At 34.5% G+C, this 26780-nt stretch overlaps 2 protein-coding genes across 8 annotated transcripts in view; both read left to right on the forward strand.

Annotated features, from left to right (window-relative positions):
- The window catches only part of ATP9B (ATPase phospholipid transporting 9B (putative)), a 451952-nt gene that overhangs the window by 296656 nt on the left and 128516 nt on the right, over positions 1 to 26780 (forward strand). The window lies entirely within an intron of this gene.
- On the forward strand, positions 13779 to 16981 carry LOC105749344 (DNA topoisomerase 1-like). Its single transcript, XM_012541587.3, has one exon. It carries the CDS (start codon positions 14215 to 14217, stop codon positions 16492 to 16494), a length of 2280 nt encoding a protein of 759 aa, XP_012397041.3. The 5' UTR covers positions 13779 to 14214; the 3' UTR covers positions 16495 to 16981.

The following is a 26780-nucleotide window of genomic DNA, read 5'->3' on the forward strand; positions in this document are numbered from 1 at the left end:
GTCACCAAGACAAAAAGAAGGAAAAGGAGAATGATATACAGGTAAAGGAAAAAGCATTGAAGCAACTAATATAGGAAAATTAATGTCATACCAAACTGTTAGATAGTAACTTGTATATAAAAAGCAGGTACAGAATTATAACTAACAAACTCTCATAGAAACATACAATAGTACCTACTGATGAGCCTTTATAATATTAGGAAAACACATCTGAAGAATAATGTTCAAATGTAGCATTTATTTAGCTAAATTATCTTATTTATTTAATTAATAACATGTGGAAATAATGCCCCACAATTACACTGCGAGACTATATAATTTTAGTGTATAGGAACTGAGGTAAATACAAACTTTCATTTTTTAATGGTTTGTACTACTTTGAATTTTGATCTGTAAGTGCTAGAGAATTAAAGTAACAAAATTACTATGTAGCAGGTGGTTTTGGATACAATTTTAGTCACTAAGTTCTAAGCAGTTTTGTACCAAACATATTCATTTTCATAGTTTCTATACATACAGGTAAAATTTCATTGCTATCTATACTTGTGCAAAGAAAAAAAAAATCATTCTGAATAATCAAGTTATTTTCCTGTCCTGGGATATAAAGATTTATATTTAACAGATGCTTTATCAGAGAAGATTCATACCAATAATGCTTTGTTGTAGTTGCCACAGATTCTTACTACCACCAAAAAAGTGTATTCTCTGGTCTATGATTATATTACCCTCTTTTAAATAAAATACCTAAGAGCAGCTAGGTGATGCAGTGGATAGAGCACCAGCCCTGAAGTCAGAAGGACCTGAGTTTAAATCTGGCCTTAGATACTTAACACTTCCAGCTATGTGACCTGGAGCAAATCATTTAACCCCAATTGCCTCAGCAAGCAAATAGATAGATAAATAAATACCTAATTATGCACCATTTCTATTATATACCTAAAAGGGAGAGGAGAATCTTGCAAATTCTTCATAAATTATTGTTTTACTAATAGCAACTCAATTTATCCAGTGTTTTAATAAATGCTGTAGATGTTTATTTAAATTTCTGCAAAGCTGTTTGACAGAGACTTATTCTGTCATTACAAATAAATGGTTTGGGACCATGATGTTACACTATGATGGCATGATAGATGGTGGGACACCTGACCCAAAGAACACCAATCATAGTTCTGTGTTATCTTTGAGGCAGATCTCTAGTATGCTGCCTACAGATTCTTTGTAATATTTAACATTTTTACCGGTGACTTACATGAAAACATAATAGGCATACTTGTTATATAGATGAAACTGAGTAAAAAAGGAAAATCACAGAATTAATTGTTCTGCAACTTAGAATATCATCTCGAGACACTGAAAAGTTAAATTTCTTGCTGAGTGTCACAATGGTTATATGGCATGGACAGGACTTGAACCCAGATCTTGCTATCTCCAAGGCCTAATCTCTCTACTAAGTGACCTCTAAAGTGTTGGGGATGCAAAGAGAAAAGGGCTCCCTGCTTTCAGGATTTATATTTTAAAATTTTAAAATTTAAAAACATGTATTGGAGGGTTTAACTGAACGTATATTTTAGCATAAAGATAGCTCTACAGCAAGTAAGATGATAAAATCCAGTGGTCCAGAGAGTGAAGATGCATTGCAGATAGTAAGGAAGGCCTGTGTGAACTGGCTTAAATATAGGATTTCAGATGTCTAACCAGAGCACAGTACACAGATATTATCATCCCTTTGTTTCTTGAGGCTGCAGTTTTATTCATATGATTCAACATTGCATTATCTTTTTTTTTTTTTTTTTTTTGACTGAAAACAGATCTCTGGGGAACCCCATTGAAGACATTCTGTTCCAATTACTTTCATTCATTATTGAATATTCTTTGAATTAGGCCATTCATCCAATTCTGAATCCATTTGAATATATCATTATTAATATTATCATCTAATTCACAACTGTGTTCCACAAGATTAATGTGAAGTAAGCGGGCTATCTATATATTTATAGCATTTTCCTGATTTACCAGTTTAGTAACTTTATCAAAAAAGGAAATAAAATTCATTGAATCTTGCCATTTCTTTCTGAAGCTACATCCTCAAGAAAGCACTCAAGATTAGTCTAGAACAGGAAATAACTTTTTTTTGAGGGGAAAAGGGGGAAGGAAACCCTTGAGCAGTTCATTGAAGCCTTAGAGATTAGTGAAAATACAGATGTAATTTTTTTCTCCAAGTTGAGAAATTCCCTATATCCCCCTCTCCATTCATGGGGGTTCCCTGGACTCCAGGTTAAGAGTCTCTACTATTGAGTCAAAAACCCTTCTTTCTGCTGAGCCCTACCTTCACAAAAAACTATTATAGGCCTTCAGTTTATAACACTTTTCTTGGAGAAAGAACTTGAGGTAAGTAAAGAGATCATTCTACCTGCATTGATCCATACAACTCATAACATCAATGAAGGGAAAGTCTTACATAACTGATTTGATTACTTCTTCTTGGCTCTTGATTATTTTAGTTTAATTTTTGCCTTTTTCCTCCCGATTAGCAAGCATTTATTTCCTTTCCTCCCCAATGAACAATAATATTTTTAAAAAAGAAAAGGAAAACCCTCATAAAAATAGTCATAACACATTACTACTCTGGCCATGTCCAGAAATATATGATCTCATTTTTCATCTCAATTCTTTTTTCTCAATGGCATGGGGTAGGCATCATGCTTCAGCTTTAGTCATCTGAAATTATGGGTTATCATTGTATTGATCAGTTCTAAAGTCTTTCAAAATTATTCTTTATAATGTCATTCTATAAATTATTCTAGCTTTGCTCACTTTATTCTATGGATTTTTAAGTGTTCCCAGTTTTTTCTGAAATTATCTAATTTATGGCACAATAATATTCTACTACATTTTATAAACAATAATTTGTTTAGCCACTCTCTACTCCTAGTTTGGTAGGCTTCTTCTTTGTTTCCACTTTTTGGTTACCATGAAAAGAATTGTCATAAATTTTTGTACATGTAGTGTTATAGTATTGCTGAGTTAAAGAATATGTAGAGTTCAATGACTTTGGCACACTTCCATATTGCTCTCCAGAGTGATTTGGTATGGCACTATTTCTTCCACATTTCTTTTCAAAAACTCTTTTTTGTCCCCTTTTAAAAGACCAACTTCATTAGCTTAGTTAGTGAATCAGTAGTCAGATAGTCAAGTATAATGAATACAACAGTCAACAACATTGTGATACTCCAATTGATGTGACACAGTAAGCAAATCAGGTTAGGTGGTATTACCTTTTTCTTTTTTTTTTATATTGACATGGACCAACTATGGACAGTACTAAAGAAAAAACCCATGTAATCTTAAGCATTTTAGTTTTGTTTTTTTTTAAGAAATGAGAATTACATTTTTAAAGTTTTTTTCTGCATTTATTTACTCCTATAATTTGAATGTAATTATTTGTAAATTGTTAGTGATTTGGCAAAAAAAAAAGTGACACTTATCCCTTCAGAAAGAAATTGGTGCAATGACTTTAAAAAGCAGTGAACATATTCCTCTAAAGCAAGTTGCAGAGTAAATTGGCAAAGTGTTAAGTCATTTAAGTATGGAAGATGTAGAAAAAGGTGTATTCTTTACTCTGAAGAAAATTTTTTTTTTTAGTTCAAGAAATAAAATAGTAAGTAATAGCTAATAAGAAATGGAAATAATAGAAGTTAATATGAAGTAATATATTTCATTGTATAGACTGAAGTGTTATAGGTGTACAGGAAAGAAAAATCAATGAACTGAAGTAATGGGAGAAAGCTTCAGAGAGTAGGGAAGGGATGCAAGTCTAGACCTTAATGGATAGAAAGGATTTACCTAAGTATAAATAGAAGAGGGAGTACATTAAGGTGAAATTATGAAGAAATACTTATAGAAAGCTACCCTAATTAGAGTAGGCAAGAATATAAAGAAATGAGATTAAATATGTGATATAAGGCTAGAATATGGAAGCTTTTAACATCTATCCAGAGTCATATCACATTGGTTGAATAGAAACTATGGAACATTTTAAAGTTTTCAAACAGGTGATACTATAACTATGTCACTTCCCCATCAATCAAAAAATATTTATTAATCACCTCTTATGTGCAAGGCACCCTACGAAGTTGTGAGCATACAAAAAGGCAAAAGACAATCACTTCTCTCTAAGGGCTTACATACAATCTAGTGGGAGAGACAACAAGCAAACAAATATGCACAAACAAGTTATAAGCAAGAGAGACTGTCTAAAAGAGGAAAGGTACTAGAATTAAGAAGGATTGGGAAAGGTTTCCCATAGAAGAGATTTTAGTTGGGACTCAAAAGAAACTCGGAAGCAGAGATTTGGAGAAAAAACATTCCAGACACAGGAGACAACCAGGAAAAATGCTCAGAGCTAAAAGATGGAAAGTCTTGTCTGGAATACTCTGGACAGCAGGATCAGTGGGTTAAAGGGTATGTAATAAGGAAATAAGGTATAAGACTAAAAAGGTGGAAAAAAAGGAGGAGGGTGGGTTATGAAGAACTTGAAACACCAAACAAGATTTTGTATTTGCTCCTGGAAGTGATAGGATGAAGGGAAGTTTGTTGCCTTTTCTACAATACCTTTTGGTGGCTCCCTGTTGCCTCTATGATAAAATGGGATTTTCTCAGCTTGGCATTTAAGACCCAATGATCTTCTTGATCACTAGAGGATCTTGTAAAATTCAAAGAACCAGAAATTATTAGCATTTTAAGAGTCTTTCAGGAATGTAGAAATTGGCAGACATGTCTGTATCAAGAGTCTTATAATAATATAAATTATTTAGGATTAAGGGTTTTAGTAGGTCAGGAATGAAGGAAAGAAAAAGGCGGTCAGGATTTCAAAAGCAGAGGAAAGAACATTATTTAAGTTGCATAACGTACAGTTAAACTGGTCAGAGAAGGTTTGGACCATCAGGAGTTATTTACTGTTCTTTAGAGCCATGTGAAATAACTCTAATTCCTCCTATATGTTTAACAGATGTCAGCATAGTTCAAAAGGACTGTATTGGATTCAGAGGATCTTGGTTCAAATCCTGGGTCATCCATTTACTACTTATATAGGTGTGTTCTGGGCCTCAGTTTTCTCATTTATTAAAATGAAATAATTAAACTCTCTATCTTTTTCTGTTCTAAATCTATTGTCTTTTATCTCCTTTATCTGTAATCCTTTCAGATTACATACCTGTACCTCCTTCTCATTGTTTTCATTTGCCTTTCACATTTCACTATCCTGAGTCATAGTCATCTATATACCTTCCAGTTTGTCATTTATACTGGCACCTTGAACTGAACTCACAGTACTCTAATCATGATGTAACCAAGGACAAGAAATAGTGAAACTATTATCTCCATTGTTCCATATAGATTTCTGTTAATTTATACATAAACTGAATTAGCTTTCTTGGGAGCTATATTACATTGTTCTAACTTATAGTATAATCAAAGTTGGTATTTCTTCAATAACTGATTCATTTTAACTTGTTGAGTAAAGAATTTTTTTTTTCCTAAGTCATGGAAAGTAACTGTACATACACATCAGGCTAGTTTCTGAAAGGGATGGGGAGGAGTGGCTTAAGGGATGTTCTCACTGCAAAGCAATCTTCATCAAGTGTGACATCTTTGCAATAGGAATACTCTTTGTTAAGTCTTTTTAACATTCAATTTTTAAAATTTGGAATTCCAGATTCTCTCTCCCTCTTCTGTCCCTTCTCTACCTATTGGGAAGGCAAGCAATATGATATCAATTACATATATGACATCATACAAGATGTGTTTCTGTATTAACCATGTTGCAAAAAAAAAAAAAAAAAACAAGAAAAATAACAGTGAAAAAAGTATTCTTCAATCTATATTCTAAGAGTTCATCAATTCATTTGGACTATTCTGATGGCTATCTATGTTGTTTATTTTTTTTTTAAAGACAGAAAAGGATAATAAAACAAAACAGAACTTGTCATGAACCCAGCAGAACATCAGAAAGGATTTAAAATAGGTAACAATTTTCAGTTCAAGAAAGGATATATAATAGTAGAAGAAATTATATTCATGAGTGTCCATATTATCTTTGCTTCTTTGTAGGTTGTTCTTTTGGGTGTTTTTTTTTTTTTTTTTTTTTACTTTATTCTTTTTTTCCTCTTTCATCCTCCCCACCTCTGCCAAGCTGGCTATAGAATATATGTTTATATATACTATATAGATATATACATACACACTCCCATATATATATTCATATACATTCATGCCCACACCCATATACATAATCTATATATACATAGAGCACACATAACTACATATACTCACATACATACATACACATGCATTTACCTATATGTAAACATGCATTCTGATACCTTCTAAACCATATAGGGTCTCTTTATTATCGTTCTCTATCTGTCACTTCCTGGGTTTCTTTCTATGTGACCAGTTATCATTCCCTCCTGTTTTTGTTTTCACTTAGTCTTATTATTACATTTTCTCTATTCTTTTTCACTCTTCCTCATCCATGGGTAGCATTCAAATCCCAGAAGACTTCAACGGGCATAATCTTAAGGGATCCTTAATGAAAATTACTAAGTAATATATAAAACAGTAATGCAAAAGCAATTAAAAAGAATTATTAGAAAATAAGATAGTAAAATAAAAGGTCTAGGATCTCAAAGGTAACAGTGAAAAAAATCAATTAGGAAGGAAGTGGCTGTATCAACACCAGATCTCAAACTATTTTACAAAACAATAATTATTAAAATGATTTTGTACTAATAAAAAAATAGGGAATGCAACATATTAGGTATGGGAATGCAACAGATTAGGTACAACAACAAAAACAAATATAGCAGCACAGTGTCCAGTAAATCTGAAGCCCCTTCCTACTCCTCCACGCCCACCCCTTCCCTGAGACAAAAAGTCTTAGACAACTTGTTATAACAGTCTGACCAAAATTAGGTTTAGATCAGTATTTCATATCATATGTCAATAAGCTCTAAATGAATACAAGACGAAGATCTGAAAGGTCATTCATAAAAAAAACTAGAAGAGCATGGAAGAAATTACCTTTTGATAGCCGAGCAGCTCATGACTAAATAAGCAATAGGATTACAGAAAATAAAAAAGATGATTTTTGGTAACATAAGATTAAAAAGATTTTGCAGAAATGATTCTATTATAGTGAAAATTAGAAGGGAAAATGGCAAAAGGGAATTTTTTTTTAATATCTAGTTTCTCTGATATAGCCTTATATCCAAAATAGAGAAAGAACTGATTCACATTTATAAAACAGAACATTATTTCTTAGTAGATAAATGGTCAAAAGTTATGAACTGTCATTTTTCAAAAAGACTCTTTAATAGTCATTTGGAAAAATGCTTTAAATTACTAATAGAGAAATAGTCATTAAGGCAGTTTTAAAGTTCTGTCTCATACCCATAAGACAGGAAAAGATGATAAAAAAGGAAAATGAAGAATTGTTGGAGGGCATTTATGTTTGTATCAATTGCCTATATAGTTTGGATATCAGAGGACAAATTTACTGCAGATATTAACATTTAAATTCCTCTTTTAAAATACTAACTGCATTGTTGCCTTAATCTCTGGAATCTATAAATACTACTCTAGGCAGGAATTCTTTCCCTACCACTTGAGCATATACCTTCATCTCCATATACTTTTTTTTGCCTTCAGGTCCCAGTTAAAATCCCATCCAAAAAGTACTTCTTGATTCCCTCTAAATACTACTGCCTTTTCATAGAAGAAAGAAGTTATATCTGTCAAACTAGCAAGATCTTATTAAATTAATATACTTTGTTATGACATGTCACAGAGTTTAAGATCGTCATGGACTTTCTTCTCCAATCAAGGCTTGAATACCATCATGTCCAAAGCTCTCTGGTGATATCCCTTTTTGTATCCCTTCTCATTTCTTTCCCTTCCCATTTTGTAGGTATCGGTCAGTTCTAGTCACATTGTAGACAAAACAAAAAAGAGCACAGGTATCAACGAGGAAACAGTGACACTCCTAAGTGTTCATCAAGTGCCCCCCAACCAGATTCAAACGTATTTGGGAAATAATAAACAAAATAAAAATACATTACAATACAGATAATATTAAAGATGGATTTCTAAGTCAATATGCATTTGTAGGAATCTTTATGTAAGGTTTAGTGGCCTTCATTTCCATTTGGTTTTGATAACATTGGTACTGGGAATCATCAAGCTACCCTAATTCAAGGGTTCAGCTCTAACTACAGGCAATCAATCTGTAAACATTTATTAATTGCCCACTATTTGCCAGGCACTGTGCTAAGTACTGGGGATGCAAATAAGGAAAAGGCAACCCCTGTCATCAGTGAGCTTCTGATCTAATGGAAGAACTTACAGTTTAAAAGAGGTCTGTTGCTGTCTACTCTAGGGGGAATGAATACTCTTCAAGCTTCCCTTGTTATTCCTTCATGCTCTGTGTTCTCTTAGCTATCTTCACTTATGGATATAAGACCACTGTCTTACCTTACATTTTCCAAATCCAAGGATCTATTGCCTCCAGCAAAGGATGGAGTACTTACACAAGATTCAGTGAGTTCTAAACACATATTAATATTTTTCTCTGTTGACCCTTTTGCTCTTGTCCTTTCAGTGTTCCTTCTCTAATTATTAGCAAGCTCTGATTAATTCCCACCATCTGCCTTTCCTCTTCCTACTTTAAGCCCCTGAGCACTGCTAAAGGAAGCTACAAATCAATGCTGACTGAGCACAATACATATTTAACTTTCTAACCTCAACTGGACCCTTGCTGCTTTTTAATTGTCTCTCTGCTGCAGTCTATAAAATGTTGGTGTTTTTTCTTCTTTAAAATAATAATAAGATGGTTCTCTCTGGGATAAGGTTTCTCAGGGAGGTTTTCAGGAGGCAGCATTAGTTTCAGTTGAAAGTAAATAATCACCCAAAATCACAGCCAGCTGTAGATCTTTTATTGTGTCCTTCAATATAGCCCGGTTAGCTGAGGCTTATCTCTCTGTTTAGTTCCAAGAGCTCTTGCAGCTTTGTTTTTTGCTTCTGCCTCTGCTTTCTTCAGCCTCCAGCCAGCACCAAGGTGGAAGATGCAATGAATCTCTCTTACCTCTGAGAGAGGGTTTCTGGGCTTCCTCTCAGAGTGTCCCTCTTCCACCCCAGTCAATGTTCCCAAGTAACTCTCTCCAGTGGCTCACTGGAGTTGTATTTATGCTGAGTGTAAAAAGCTGACTTTGGCCTTCTGAAGGCAGGGATTAAGGGAGGTGTGAATTCAGATATCTCTTTCTAAACCCTGAAATCTCCCAAACGTGTGAACTCCATTAAGTACTTAGATACTTATGAGCTCTCTAAAGGTGTGAACACAAGCATTGTTTCCACCAGTATTAGCAACTTATCACCTTGTAAGGATTCACTCTAAGGTGTGAACCAATAAGCACTGTATCAATTCTATTGAGTTTAACACCAGGATGCTGACATCACCCTTGAGTTTTCACCTTGTTTCAAGTTGAGTTGACACTAGGATTCCAACATCTCCCCCTTTCTTTTGATTTAGAACATAGGTGATCATAACCTCCTTGACTTCTTAAGGAGGTGAGAACTGCAAAAAGGTGATCAAGCCTTCCCTCACGTCTCTGGAAGGGAGATGAAGATACCAAAGGAAATAAAAAAATCAAATCAGATTAGCAGGTTTCCTGAGGGCTCACTTGAAACAAGGTGTACATAAATCCATCAATATGGTAGGCATTACACATAGTTACATAAGCACATAGCAATATAACACAGGCTAGTAGTAATGTAACAAACAACATGAATTAACATGAGAATTTACACATTTACACATTGTCCATTAGTTCATGTGCCAGGAATCCAATGATTCCTGTAAGCTTTGAGGTAAACAATTTTTCATATACAACATTATACATGTCCATAAGTCCTAAAAATAGTCCAAAAGGAACCCATTGATTCTTGTTGGTTTTCAAGAACTGAAAGAGTCTCATCTTGTGTTAGAAAATCCAATGATTCATGAAGATTTTAAAGTTATTTTAACAGTCTCATTATCAGCTATGCTCTTTCATATCAGATGTTTCTTGATTCTTCTCCTTTGTTTTGAAGAACTTGAAACAGTCTTGTCTTGTGTTAATACTTCCCTGTTTGATTAAAAGGCCGGTATTCTCCCCAACTGTAATCCTGATTGCTTTTCTATTAATTAATGACATCAGATTCCTGAATTTCTAAAGACTCTCTGGGTGTAACCTCAGCTGCTATCATGCCCCACCTATCCTTTGATTGATACTTAGGAGCTGGGCCCTGCCTCTTACTTCTCTGGGTCAATATACTTTCAGAGGCCCAGTGAAAGCCTTGATTGCATTTTGGACATGGAGTTTTGGGTTTTCTCTCACCCTGTCTTCTCATTCTATCTCCATATCTACATTGAGCTCTCAAATGTCTAACTTTTCCACACTAAAAACATCGACGAATTTCTCTAGAAGTCCCTTGCCAAGAGGGACCCTATCTTTCCATGTTCATCATAGTTTGGGTATAATAAGCATTTGTGCCCACTGTAGCACAGCGTCTTATGATCTCCTCTAAAGGAGCATCTTTGTCTAGTCTCCATATAATTCTTTTGCAAATCTCATTGGCATTTTCCTTAGCCAGATGTCTCATCATTATTTCTGTAGCAGCATTATCTCCAATGGTTCTGATTACAGCTGTTTGCAAACATCCCACAAAATCTGCAAAAGGTTCATTGGGACCTTGCTCTATTTTTGTGAAAGCTTTATTTCCATCTTTCTGTCCAGGGAGAGAATTCCAAGCTTTTATTGCAGCCTTAGAAATTTGCTCATATACTGTTATGGGATAATAAATCTGTTCTGAATTCTCTGCATACTGACCTTCACCAGCTAATTGGTCAAAAGCAACTTGTACAATAGCTCCTATTTGCCTATTGTGTTGGGCTTGAATCCTACATAATTCATGAAACTCTGAAAGCCACAATATATTTTGTCCCGGTTCTAAGCATGTCCTCGCTATGGATTTCCAATCATTGAGGGTTAAAATTTCATAAGGACAAATTATCTAGTAACATTTTCACATAAGAGGATGAAGCCCCATAAAGAGTGCAACCCTTTTTCAAATCTTTAATTTTTTCCAAATTAAAAGGAGTGTATTTTCTCTCCTTTTGACCTGAAGAGTCAAGCTTTTCAATCACAGGATATGCATTTATAAAATCAGATATATCGTCTCTTTCATTTTTTGCCTTAATTAATGCTTCTTCTAATCTTGTCATATTTGGCTTCACAGGAGAAGCTGACTGTGTTTCTGTCTCTCTCCCTCCCCCTTCTTCCTCTACCCATGAAGGGTTAATTGAGGGGGGAGGGTCATGATCTAATTCTTCCTGCTGTGAAGTATCATACTCAGAATTGTACTTAACTCCATTCTTATCTGATTCTACCTGCTTATCACCTAGTTTAGTTGGCACCTCTCTCTGCTGCACTTTCTTTTTCTTCATTCTAACACTTAAATAACTTCTTATAGCCAGTTGTATTATATTAAATTGTATGTATTAATTATGTCTTTGGAAATTGAGTCAGGTGCATTTCTATTATAAAAAAGATCCTCTCTTTCAAATTTCCACTGCATTGAGTTTGAATTAGATCTGTAGTATTCACCCAGTTTTTCTCCTATTAATTTCCACTCGTCTAAATCCAATTCCTTTTCCATAGAGAACCAAGGAAATATGTACTTAACAGTTTCTAAAAGTTCAGTGATCTCCAAAATTATAATCAAACCTTGACTTTCCATAAAGGCTTTTCCACTGAAATCAGGATCAGAGGTTTTTCCACTGAAATCCACTGAAGGGCCTGTCAGTACCATGTTCAGGGTGCCAAAATGTTGGTGTTTTTTCTTCTTTAAAATAATAATAAGATGGTTCTCTCTGGGAGAAGGTTTCTCAGGGAGGTTTTTGGGAGGCAGCCTTGGTTTCAGTCGAAAGTAAATAATCACCCAAAATCACAGCCAGCTGATAAAAGTTCAGATCTTTTATTGTGTCCTTCAATATAGCCCGGTTAGCTCAGAGGCCTATCTTTCTGCTTATTTTGTAAAGATTCCAACAATTACTCTCCTCAAATCACTACCAAATTATCTGACACCCTACTTTTCTTTAAAAAAAATTTTTTTTAAGCCCAAGTATTTTGAATTTCCCTCATTCCCCTTTATTTCTCTTTATCTTTTTTTTTTTTTTTTTTTCACTTTTCTTGACAGAGCTAACTCCTATACCTCTATCTCATCTTCTCTGGAAACTTTCTTTAATCCTTTAACTTAGAAAGATTACATTTAACATTATATAGGCAGGACTGGAAAGAACCATTAAAAACAAGAAGACCATATTTAATCAGTTGTCAAGTCTTTGTGATTTTGTTTTTAACTTTTTCTGGCATCTGACTGCTCTTTTCCACTCGCATGGCCACTACTTCTTTATTGTTCTAATTAAAACAGTTCTGCCTCATCCACTCTCTCCCCTATCCATTTCATCCTTCTCATAGCATGCTTGTAAATCATTCCACTTTCTATCTGTGGCTCTGCTTGGTTTCAACTCCATGAAACAAGATGCCTTGATTCTACAAAGTTCCTTCTTCTCTTTTGTGTGTTGTCTTCCCCACATAGATTGTAGGCACTCTTAAGGGCCTGTTTTTCATTTTTTTAATTTGTATCCTCAGCACTTAGCACAGTGCTAGGCACATACTAGGCACTTAATAAATGTTTATTTAATTGAATTTTTCCACTCAAAAAAACTTAAGTGCCTCTTCATTTTGTATGAAATAAAATTTAAACATTTGAACTTGTTATTCAAAGCCTTCTTCAATTTAACTCCATCTCCTCTTGCATTTTTAAATGTGAATTCCTTTCATACATTCTAACTCTAAGCCATCCTACATTATTGCTCTTCTTTCACCTGTTAAATAACTTTCAGCTAGCAACCTCTTAGGATCACACATTTATCCACATTTATCACCCAATCAGAAAAATAAGAGTAATAGATTTGTAGAAAATATGGAGTAGGAATAGAAAGGAAACTATGGTATACAATTGGATGGAAAACACAGCTGTTACATTGGTATTTATGTATTATACGTACATGTGCTATAGACAAGAGACTGTGGTTGATAATGAACTGGGATTAAATAGAAGAAAAAACTGGGTTGCATTTGAAAAATTACAAAGTGCTTTTGATGACCTAAGTTTCTCACAAAAACAACATCTTTTTAGCATCAGTATTTTTATTACATGGCATATACTAATATAATATTATGTACTAATATAATATCCAAAGAATTAAAATTGTACTTCCTTTAAGAATTAAGATGCTATGATATTTAGTTCAGTTCAATTCTTTGTCTACAGTAACTTTCAGAAAATTGTAGTTTTTCTGTTTATATCTTTTAATTGTCATCCCTGACTTTTTTATTGTACCTGAAGCATAATGGATTTTTCTACATTCCCTTATTGTAACACTATGCACACATCTTTTTCCTGTAAACAAAATATTGTTTGATTCTACTATAATTCTCTTCCATTTTTGTTGGAATCTTTACAAACTGTTAAGCCATTAGAGTTGATAGAAACAATAATTATCTAATTTAGCATGGTTCAATATTATTGATTTGATCTTAGAAGGAGATATTTTGGGCCAGAACTTGAAGCAAGGTACTAAGTACAACTGATAGAAACAATGCTTGTGTTCACACCTTTAGAGAGCTCAAAGAAGCAAGAAATATTTAAGTAGTTCACATGTTTGGGAGTTCACACGTTTGAGAGATTTAAGAGATATCTGAATTCACACCTCCCTTAATCCCTGCCTCCAGAAGGCGGAGTCAGCCTTTTACACTCAGCATAAATAGAGCTTCAGTGAGCCACTTGACTCCACTTTTGGAGTAACTGAAACTGAGGTTGACTTCAGAAAACCTCCCTGAGAGTTTCTCCCAGAAAGAACCATCTCATATTATATTATTTTAAAGAACAAGAACTCCACATTTTGGCGCCCGAACAGCAACCCTGCTGCTGTTGCTGATTCCTTGGCCTCACTCGCCCACTGCCTCCTTTGCTTTGAGGCCTGATCTCCTTACTCAAGGCCGGGGTCCGAGCAGTCTGTGCCTCCTATCACCCAGTCCCGCTGGTGCAGCCGCTATGTCCGACATGAGTGGGGATCAACTGCACAACGACTGCCAGATCGATGCGGATTTCCAAGTGAATGATTGTCATAAACACAAAGATAAATACAAAGATCATGAACACCGACACAAAGAACACAAGAAGGACAAGGAAAAAGACCGGGAAAAGTTCAAGCACAGTAATAGTGAGCACAAAGATTCCTCAGAGAAGAAACACAGAGAAAAGGAGAAAACCAAACACAAAGATGGCAGCTCAAAGAAATGCAAAGATGGAGACAAGGAGAAACGAAAGGAAGAAAAGGGAAGACCATCTGGAGATGCAAACATAAAGAAGAAGAAGAAAGAAAATGGTTTTTCTAGCCCTCCTCGTATTAAAGATGAACCAGATGATGATGGTTATTTTGCCTTATCTCAAGAAGATATCAAGCCTTTAAAGAGACCTCGAGAGGATGATGATATTGATTATAAACCCAAGAAAATAAAAACAGAAGATATCAAGAAAGTGAAGAAGTGGAAACCAGAGGAAGAGGAGGACAACAAAGATAACAAACTTCCTGAACCAGATAACAAAAGGAAGAAGCCTGAGAAAGAGGAGGAGCAAAAATGGAAATGGTGGGAAGAAGAGCGCTATCCTGAAGACATCAAGTGGAAATTCCTGGAACATAAAGGCCCTGTGTTTGCTCCACCTTACGAGCCTCTGCCAGAAAATGTCAAGTTCTACTATGATGGTAAAGTCATAAAGCTGAGTCCCAAAGCAGAAGAAGTGGCTACATTCTTTGCAAAAATGCTTGACCATGAATATACTACTAAGGATATTTTTAGGAAAAATTTCTTCAAAGACTGGAGAAAGGAGATGACAAATGAAGAAAAAAATAATATCACCAGTCTTAGCAAGTGTGACTTCAACCAGATAAGCCAGTATTTCAAAGCCCAGTCGGAAGCAAGAAAACAAATGAGCAAGGAAGAAAAACTGAAAATCAAAGAGGAAAATGAAAGGCTATTGAAAGAGTATGGTTTCTGTGTAATGGACAATCACAGAGAGAGAATTGCCAACTTCAAGATTGAACCTCCTGGTCTTTTCCGGGGCCGAGGCAACCATCCCAAGATGGGAATGTTGAAAAGGCGGATTATGCCTGAAGATATAATTATCAACTGTAGCAAAGATGCCAAGGTTCCTCCTCCTCCCCCTGGACATAAATGGAAAGAAGTTCGACATGATAACAAGGTTACCTGGCTGGTGTCCTGGACTGAGAATATCCAAGGATCCATCAAGTACATTATGCTGAACCCTAGTTCACGAATCAAGGGAGAGAAAGATTGGCAGAAGTATGAGACAGCCCGTAGATTGAAGAAGTGCATAGACAGGATCCAGAACCAATACCGAGAAGACTGGAAGTCCAAGGAAATGAAAGTCCGACAGAGGGCTGTAGCATTATACTTCATTGACAAGCTTGCTCTGAGAGCTGGCAATGAGAAAGAAGAAGGAGAGACAGCTGATACTGTGGGCTGCTGTTCCCTCCGAGTAGAGCACATCAACTTACATCCAGAGATGGATGGCCAGGAATACGTGGTTGAGTTTGATTTCCTAGGAAAGGATTCCATCCGATACTACAACAAGGTCCCTGTTGAGAAGAGGGTTTTTAAGAATCTTCAGCTATTTATGGAGAACAAGCAGCCTGAGGATGATCTTTTTGATAGACTAAATACCAGTATCCTCAACAAACACCTTCAAGATCTCATGGAAGGCTTGACAGCCAAGGTTTTCCGTACGTACAACGCTTCTATCACGCTACAGCAGCAGCTAAAGGAGCTCACTGCCCCGGATGAAAATATCCCAGCAAAGATCCTTTCTTATAACCGTGCCAACAGAGCTGTTGCAATTCTGTGTAACCATCAGAGGGCACCACCAAAAACTTTTGAGAAGTCCATGCTGAACCTGCAGACTAAGATTGATGCCAAGAAGGACCAGCTCGCTGATGCCCGAAGAGATCTGAAACGTGCCAAAGCTGAGGCCAAGGTCCAAAACGATGTCAAATCTAAAAAGGTAGTAGAAACTAAGAATAAAGCTGTTCAGAGGCTGGAGGAGCAATTGATGAAGCTGGAGGTTCAGGCCACAGACAGAGAGGAGAACAAACAGATTGCCTTAGGAACCTCCAAACTCAACTATTTAGATCCCAGGATCTCAGTTGCTTGGTGTAAGAAGTGGGGAATCCCGATAGAGAAAATTTATAACAAAACTCAGCGAGAGAAGTTTGCCTGGGCCATTGACATGGCCGATAAAGACTATGAATTTTAGTTGTTTTTACAGGGTGAGGTTTTATGGGAAGGAAACGGGTTTGAGGAATATTAAGAAACTGTGAGCCTTACTTGCCATTGTACTTGGGGGGAGGGAGGTGGGGGAAAGAAGGACAGCAAGTGCACAAGGAAGTGTTAACAAGCCAACATCTTTGAGAAGAGAAAAACCTGGAAATATTCTAACAGAGAGCTAAGCCAGTTGTCCTATGGACAACTTATTTAAAAAATATTTCAGATATCAAAATTCTAGCTGTATGATTTTTTTTTTGCATTTTTTGTTTTGTTTTGTTTTTATTTTAAGAGGGCAAGTGGATGGGAATTTGTCAAATCTTCCGCCAGACAAATTTGCTATTTCACTGAAGAGTTTGGGTTCTTTAGCTATTGTATACAAAGTCCGATTATATTGGTGCGTTTTTACAGTTAGGGTTTGCAATAACTTCTATATTTTAATAGAAAATGAACTCCTAACCTTCCCTCCCCACTCCATCACTAGACTATTGGAATTGCCCTGAATCTCCTTATTGCTGAAAAGAGCCATGTCCCATCTTAGTTGATCATCATATAATCTTCTTGGTGCTGTGTACAATTTTTTCTTGGTTCTATTAATGAAATAAAATTTCAAATCTTAAGTATAAGAATTTACAAGAATCTTTGTTAAATTTCATCATATTTTATTTGGCCTATTGTTTTTTCCTGCCAAGATCTCTAGACATCCTCTTCATGAATGTGTTATTTCTCTCCAAGCTTTGTGTTATCTTCAAAATTTGAAAAGAATATAAGGTATGCTTTTTTCCAAGTTGTGATAAAAATATTAAATAAGCCAAAGCTGAATGCAAAACCCCAAGCTAGTCTCTTAAGGCTAGTCTCTAAGTTGACCTATCAAATCAATAAATCATCCATTGCCTGTGTGTGAGAAGGTATGTTTCATTTTTCAAAGTATTATGTATTTCAAAGTATTTTGCTACTTTATGGATCTTCCAATTATCTTCCTGAAAGTTTCATAACATAATCAGTATTTGGTTTGTATGTGATTTTACAAGCCATTGGCCTTATTTTTTTAAACATATTTTTACCATATATTAAAGTATAGACTAGTTTAATTTGAGAAGCTTATTGATACTTTCATAGCATTTCATTACTTTCTAGTTGTCTAAAACATATTTGCATATATGCTGTAATTATCTTCTTGGTTTTTTTTTTTTTTTGAGGCGGTATTTTTTTATTGAAGGATTTTTTTTATTTTCAAAGCATATGCAAAGATAATTGTTTCAATAATGACCCTTGAAAAACCTTGTGTTCCAATTTTCCCCCCCTTCTCCACATTTCCTCCCCTAGATGGCATGTAATCCAATATATATTAAAGATGGTAAAAATATATGTTAAATCCAATATAGGCATACATATTTATACAGTTATCTTGCTGCACAAGAAAAATCAGAAAGTAAAAAGAAAATGATAAAGAGAATAGAATTCAAGCAAACCACAATAAAAAGAGTGAAAATGCTATGTTGTGATCCATTCTCACTTCCCACAGTTCTCTCTCAGAGTGTAAATGGTTCTCATCATCACAAATCATTGGAACAGGCCTGAATCATCTCATTATCAAGAAGAGCCACTTGAAAGGGGGGGAGGGGGGGAGTATTATTTGATTTTTTTTTAGAGGGCTTTTTTATCGGATTATCATGAGTATCACAGTAAGAGATAAAGTGTTCTATGATCATTATATTTCTTGTTGCTTTAAGAGGTATAATAAAACCAACTCTTCCCATTCTTTAATTTACTTATCTCTGAGTCATTTTTCTTTTTTTCTTTCTTTTTTTTTTTTTTTAATAACTTTTTATTGACAGAACCCATGCCAGGGTAATTTTTTACAACATTATCCCTTGCACTTACTTCTGTTCCGATTTTTCCCCTCCCTCCCTCCACCCTCTTCCCCCAGATGGCAAGCAGTCCTATACATGTTAAATAGATTACAGTAGATCTTGGATACAATATATGTGTGCAGAACCGAACAGTTTTCTTGTTGCTCAGGGAGAATTGGATTTAGAAGGTATAAATAACCTGGGAAGAAGAACAAAAATGCAAAGCAGTTTACATTCATTTCCTAGTGTTCTTTCTTTGGGTGTAGCTGCTTCTGTCCATCCTTGATCAATTGAAACTGAGTTAGATCTTCTCTTTGTCGAAGATATCCACTTCCATTAGAATACATCCTCATACAGTATCATTGTTGAGGTATATAATGATTTCCTGGTTCTGCTCATTTCGCTCAGCATCAGTTCATTGTAAGTCTCGCCAATCCTCTTTGTGTTCGTCCTGCTGGTCATTTCTTACAGAACAATAATATTCCATAACATTCATATACCACAATTTACTCAACCATTCTCCAATTGATGGGCATTCATTCATTTTCCAGTTTCTGGCCACTACAAACGGCTGCCACAAACATTTTGGCACATACTGGTCCCTTTCCCTTTTTTTAGTATCTCTTTGGGGTATAAGCCCAGTAGAGACACTGCTGGATCAAAGGGTATGCACAGTTTGATAACTTTTTGGGCATAGTTCCAAATTGCTCTCCAGAATGGCTGGATGTGTTCACAATTCCACCAACAATGTATTAGTGTCCCTGTTTTCCCACATCCCCTCCAACATTCTGCATTATCTTTCCCTGTCATTCTGGCCAATCTGACAGGTGTATAGTGGTATCTCAGAGTTGTCTTAATTTGCATTTCTCTGATCAATAGTGATTTGGAACACTCTTTCATATGAGTAGTAATAGTTTTAATTTCATTATCTGAAAATTGTCTGTTCATATCCTTTGACCATTTATCAATTGGAGAATGGCTTGATTTCTTATAAATTAGAGTCAATTCTCTGAGCCATTTTTCTATTCACATTTTATTTCCTGATTTCATTTATAATGAGAATATCAAAAATTTGTATTATTAAGCTCTCCAATAGTATTTTTATTACTTAGTGCCTTAAGTTCCTTCAATAGTATGTTTATTACTTAGTGCCTGGACAAGGCTTCTACATTAGAGTACCAATAGTTAAGTTATTTGTTACAGAAGAGAGCAAAAGATTTGGAGCTTTATAAACCAGTAAAAAGTAGTAAAGGGGAAAATAAAACTACATGAAAATCAACTAAACTTTAAGCACTTTAAAATTAAATCAGGACAATATATGTTATTATTGAAAAGATATGTCAGTATTTCTGTAATGATCTGTTATTAATGACTGTAGAACTACCCCATTTGGACTCTTAATATATAACATACCAGTGAACTATGTGATGAAGTACCAATTAACTTAAGAAAATGAGATTAGGAAAAACAACTAGCCCATATCAAGAATACACCAAAGAAATCCATGTCTGAAATAGCATACTTTGAAAGCTTTGATCTCAAATCTCCAATTTGAGAATTGGAAAGATAAATGACTAGAAAATACCACATGTTATTATCCCCAAAACTGACCAAGAGGACATAAGTAATTGATGATTTATTTGCCTCCTCACATACTAGGTACCTGAGTAGCTCAAAGTAGCACCATGAATGAGGTAAGATTCTTCAGTTAGGGAGACCTCAGTGGAAATATAGCCTCAAATACTTACTTGTTAGGTGACCCTAGATAAGTTACTTAATCTCTGCCTCAATTTCATTGACCGTAAAATGAGGATAATAACAGTACCTATCCCATAAGATTTGTGAAGATCAAATGAGATATTTGTTTAAAAAAAAAAAAAAAAAGAATTACTTAGCATAGTACCTGTCAAGGGGCATTATATAATTGCTTATTCCTTCTTGTTCCTCTCCTCCTATTAATTAGAATGGTTCATATAAAATAGTGTCCTTGATGAAAATGAGAAATAAATAATACCATTTTTCATGCCATATAACATCTCCAATTATGCAGTTTCTGAAACATAGAGAATGCAGAGCACACATTAATCATGCATTAAAATATCTGACTTGGTAGATCAGAATACAACATTAAAAGTTCACCTCCTAATGCAGACAAGATTAGAAGGGAAGCAATAAACTGGGAAAATATTTTTACAGTCAAAGGTTCTGATAAAGGCCTCATTTCCAAAATATATAGAGAATTAACTCTAATTTATAAAAAATCAAGCCATTCTCCAATTGAAAAATGGTCAAAGGATACGAACAGACAATTCTCAGATGAAGAAATTGAAACTATTTCTAGTCATATGAAAAGATGCTCCAAGTCATTATTAATCAGAGAAATGCAAATTAAGACAACTCTAAGATACCACTACACACCTGTCAGATTGGCTAAGATGACAGGAAAAAATAATGATGATTGTTGGAGGGGATGCGGGAAAACTGGGACATTGATGCATTGTTGGTGGAGTTGTGAACGAATCCAACCATTTTGGAGAGTAGTTTGGAACTATGCTCAAAAAGTTATCAAACTGTGCATACCCTTTGATCCAGCAGTGTTACTACTGGGATTATATCCCAAAGAGATTATAAAGAAGGGAAAGGGACCTGTATGTGCACGAATGTTTGTGGCAGCCCTTTTTGTAGTGGCTAAAAACTGGAAACTGAATGGATGTCCATCAGTTGGAGAATGGTTGAATAAATTGTGGTATATGAAAATTATGGAATATTACTGTTCTGTAAGAAATGACCAACAGGATGATTTCAGAAAGGCCTGGAGAGACTTACATGAACTGATGCTGAGTGAAATGAGCAGGACCAGGAGATCATTATATACTTCAACAACAATACTATATGATGACCAGTTCTGATAGATCAGGCCATCCTCAGCAACGAGATCAACCAAATCATTTCTAATGGAGCAGTAATGAACTGAAATAGCTATGCCCAGAAAAAGAACTCTGGGAGATGACTAAAAACCATTACATTGAATTCCCAGTCCCTATATTTATGCACACCTGCATTTTTGATTTCCTTCACAAGCTAATTGTACAATATTTCAGAGTCTGATTCTTTTTGTACAGCAAAATAACGTTTTGGTCATGTATACTTATTGTGTATCTAATTTATATTTTAATATATTTAACATCTACTGGTCATCCTGTCATCTAGGGGAGGGGGGGTGGTAAGAGGCGAAAAATTGGAACAAGAGGTTTGGCAATTGTTAATGCTGTAAAGTTACCCATGTATATATCCTGTAAATAAAAGGCTATTAAATTAAAAAAAAAAAAAAAAAATCCTGGATGATGTAAAGGATATTTAAATGATAACATTTGGGGAAATGGTCACTAATCGGTATTTTCTAATAAAGCCAGGACTTGATATATACTCTGAAAAATAAAAAATAAAAAAAAAAGTTCACCTCAACCAACCATGCATTTGTCAAAATTTCTTTGTAATGAAATTACATATATACTTATTTCATATTGCTTTGTAAGTGAAATAACAAGGAATTTTCTTTAGTTTTCTTTTTACTATTAATACTGTATAATGCCAAGGAAGGCATAATAATACCCATCTGTATATATGCGTGTATATATAATTAAATTTCTGGTGAATCAAAGAAAACTGGAAGAGATGCATGATGCTACAAATATGCAACAAACTACTAGAGATGGTCTGTAATAAAGAACTGGCATACAGCTTATTTGTAAAATCATAAACGAAGATGATCTAGTCCTATAGGAGAAACAAATGTTAGCATACAGACAACAGGAGAGCTGCATGATATCTAAGTTTTAAAAAAAGGCCTCCAATATGTTTGATAGATTCTCTGTCGAAGATTTACAGGAAAATTGGGACAAAATATTTCTGAGAATAAGAAAATACATATTTGTGACATCAAAGATCCTTTGAATTCAAGTTTACAAATGAAATAAAACTGAATAGAGAAGTAATTCACACATATTTAAGCATTTAATATATTGAAGTCAGCTAGCATTTATTAAGTGCCTTCTTTGTCCTAAGTGATAGAGACACAATTATATATAAGGATAGGCAAGACAGACAAATAAGAGTCACCACTTACAGCCTAATTGGAGAGTCAATATACAACCAATGGTGTATCCAAAAATTGTAAAATAAATTGGGCACAGTCTCAGAAGGAAGGAACCAAGATTTAAAAAGACTGGGAAAATCTCCCAGCAAGAAGGTAAGACTAACTCAGGTTTGCTGAAGTGAGAGCATCCAAGAGGTGGTGATGAAGAGCAAGGGCTTTACAGGCATGGGAGATAGCCAGTGAAAACAGGTGGAATCAGAGTTGACTATTTTGTGCAAACAATCCATTAGGATTCAGTCTACCATTTTTCATTTTAAAATCATTCTTTCCAATTATCAAGCACTTACATTAATTTCTCCTACCTCCCCTCCCCCACATCCTTATTTAGGAAAACCCTTAATAAATATAGTCAAACAAAATATATTCCCACGTCTATGTCCAAAAATTTGTCTTATTCTGCACATTATTATTTTCCAGCAGGTATTGGATAGCATTCTTCATCATTCATCTGGTCCAGAGGGTTTTTATTTTTTTTGCACTAAACCAACCTTGGATGTATATATAACAGTAACATTTTATCTCATTTTCTTCCAAAATAACTTTAAAAAAGAGGTTAGGTTTCTTCTAGCGCTTGCCTCTGGCAAAATTTTGTTGTAGAGGAATTTTGTATTTCCCCTACCTTGTTAATCTTCCCTACATTGAATGAATAAAGAATGAAGGATTTATCAAGTGTCTAGAGTGTGCTGGATGCTATGCTAAGTGCTTTATAAGATATAAATCAAATAAGCAAGGCAGCTTCTGCTCTCAGAGAGGTTACATTCAAATTGCAGAAGAAAATACATAAAAGGGAGCAAGGAGTGTAGAGAGGTTTGTGGCAAAGTTTAGAAATGCCAAGTCCTGGTTCTGGGCAAGATAAGATGAAGACTCCCTTTTATGTATTTTCTTCTGCAATTTGAATGGAACCTTTAAATCCCAGGGCCATACAGTGACCTCTTTTATGATTTTATTGAATCATTCCAATTATAATGCAGTTAAACACCCAGCCTGCCCTTCTGTAGTATAGCTTCTGCCCTGTACCAGGTCTTTTTTTTAAAACTTGTTTCTGCCAATCTGAATCCAAGATCCCTTCACTTCAGGTACTTAAAAAAAAAAAAAAAATAAAAGACTTGAAGTTTAGGTACCAGGAAGGATAAGTAAATGAATAGAGAAGATTTGGGGGAAGAATGGGGAATGAATAGAAGACATTAAGCATCCCTTTAATTATACTATATAACATGGGTTTATGTGTCAAGTTTATTTTGCCAAGTTCCCAGTGTCCAGGCAACTGTACTATTTTGACATCAAGAAAGATCAATCTTAAGATATCCATAAGAATGATACTGAAGAAGCAGCTGTGTAAAAATATCAAACTTTAATGAATCATACCTCTTTTTAATTCCTCTGAACTTATGAAACTAAGGCAAACACAAAAGAAAGTAATGCAATTTTCCCATCATTTCTTCTAATCTCTTTCTCCTTTTTTTCCTTAGCTCTCTTCATCTTCTCTCTCTCCTCCAACTCTACCTTTTACTTTGTCTTTATTATCTTCCTAATAACCCATAGTCAAAACATTAGAGCTTTAAAAGGATTTGAGAGATCATCTAATCCAGACATTCTTAAGGTCAAAATAATTAAAGGTCAATATAATTGATTTCCTTTTAATAAAGGAATCCTACAGATTTTCTTTTTATGCCTTTAAAAATGTTATTTTGAGAAAGGGTCCATAGTCTTCACTAGACTGGCACAGGAATCTGTTTAAAAAAAAAAAAATAAAAACCTAATCCTACCCTTTTCTTTTGCAAATGAGAAGTCTGGGTTCCATCTTAAGAAATTACCCAGAGACACAGGTAGAAAGTAGCAGACTCAATATTGATACCTCTTTTTTTTAACTGCAAGTCCAGGTTCTTTCTGCTGTTATACATCTATCAAAGGTGTTTTCAATTCTGTAATACAACTACAATCCCAAACTGAGCCAGTTTTTGTTCTGTTCCCTTCCCTTGAGCCCAATTGCCTCCCAATAGTCTCTTTAGCCTTATGGTTCTACTCTTTTATCATAAAAAGCTTTTTATTTCATTAGTTGAAACTTTTATTTATAATGGTTTCTGTTTTCCTTTGCTTACTTGAGGCTACTCTAAAAATAAATCTTATTTATGGAGGTGTGCATATGTATTATTTCAAGCAGATTCATTTCCTGAGGAGATTCGTAGGCATTTTCTAGAAAAGCATTCAGGGACTTTTTTCACCTGGTAGGGTTAAAGGCAGTAGTTTTAATTGTAATAAAATTAGTGTTTAAATGTAGCAGGTACCATGGGGCTTAAATGTGATGTGTGCTGTATATTTTAAGAGAACATATTTAGGTTTATTTGTCCTTCAGTGTAGTATCTTTGAACAGCTTTGTAGCACTAGGAGTCAGCTATTGTCTCATCAGTGAGATCCAAATACGGACAGGTTAATCTCTTCAGTCTTATTCACTTATCCTTTAAACAAAATTTTTACTCTGAACATTTTTTTTCTTCAAATTTCAAAATATTTTCCTTCTAGGCATAAGACAGAATTCAAGCATAGAATATTTCAGAGTAAATTTTCAAATTCTGATCTTCATAAATTTTATAAAACTGTTGTATGGTATAGGGAAAAAAAGACATCAGTGGTCAATTGGCTCTAAATAACTTTTCTGCCAAGTCTTAATAGATTTGTTATCTATATTAGGGTTCTCATTAATCAATATAACAAACTTTAAATGTATCTGGTATCTTAATTCAATGTTTGCCTATGAGGTTTTTTCCCAATACAGTTAGTTTGACTAACCCAACAATCATTCACCAGCCAATTTGACTATAAGATTTACAAATAAAAGCCTAGCTTTTTGAATTCTTAAAATGCATTTTTAAAAAAATTTTTAAAAGTAAAACTGAAAATGAAGATACTCTTTTTTTTTTTTTTTTTTAAGTTTGAGCTCAGCAGGAAAAGGGTATTATTTTAAAAAAGATTTTATGGCATAAAATTGTCCACTATGAATTAAAGAAGATAGCACTTAACCTCTTTCCTATTAACAATCATTATTAAAGAATCTACTATATGTTAGGTGCTATGCTAGACAAAGACAAAACTGATGTTCTGAATTAAAGGAAAATATTTTTCTTATATTTATCTTTTCAATATGTCATCAAGTAAATTTAAAAGCTGTAACTTCACTAAAATCAAATGCTAAATGATTAGACTAATTTTCATCAGCAAAGACATTTGGTCTCAGTTGCAGTATCTTTATAACAGAGTCTAATGCTTTAAGCAGTGTACCAGGTATGGTATGTCTCAGCAATCTTCTGTATAATGAAAGACATTATTTGTTTTTAATATACTGTGAAATAAGAAAATCTTGTGGCTTCTTGTGCCACTGCCACTAAATAGTCTTTCTTTGTATACATACTGTGATGTTTAGTCTTTTAAATATAGCTTTAATTATCTTCCTTCGGTATGTACTTTAGTTGTACTATTCATTTGTTTTTCACCATTATGTTTGAGTTCTAAATAGCTAAGATATATTGAAGTAATGCTTTCAAATTTCTGCTTAACTGACACTCTATGATCTTCCCAACTAGTTGCATTTATTGTTAGATCAATTAAAGTACAATCTCCTGAGACAAATAAATCCAATTCTCATTATTTTACCTTTTCTTTTGTTCTAAATTGTCCTAACTTTTCTGTGGTTCCTTTACTGACCCAGACACTTTCCCAATTTAATATCATGTTCAAAAGTGCATTTTCTGTATTATTGTCTTTTCTTTTATTGATAGAATAAATAAGATTGCATTCAATTTAAACATATTTGAAGTGTGTGCCTACCACTTCTATCTGCCAAATCTGTGCCTTTTCATTGACTATCCCTCATCTCCACATACTCTCGCCACCACCACCCCTCCATGCCTGAGATGTTCTCCTCTCTACCTATATTTTTAGACTTCCTAGGCTTCCTTCCATCTTCAGCTCAAATCCTACTTTCTATGATTAGGTTTTCCCTACCTCTGTGCTGCCTTAACTGCTACTGCTAGTTTTCATTCCTTAGAAATTGCTACTATTGACTCTGCATATAGCTTGTATTTACATAGCTGTTTGTATGTTTACAGAATTTGGTTTCTTGTTGGCAGGAACCATGATTTTGGTTGTGTCTCTAATGTTCAGACCCAATCTTTTTAGTTTTTAGTAATTACAAGGACACACAGTTAATATTAATACCAAGGCCTTTAAAAATCCTGTAGCTGTAATACATGCTGTGCATTTATATTTATCAGA

Source organism: Sarcophilus harrisii, chromosome 1, assembly GCF_902635505.1.
Source record: "Sarcophilus harrisii chromosome 1, mSarHar1.11, whole genome shotgun sequence".
In the NCBI taxonomy this organism is placed as follows: Eukaryota; Metazoa; Chordata; class Mammalia; order Dasyuromorphia; family Dasyuridae; genus Sarcophilus; species Sarcophilus harrisii.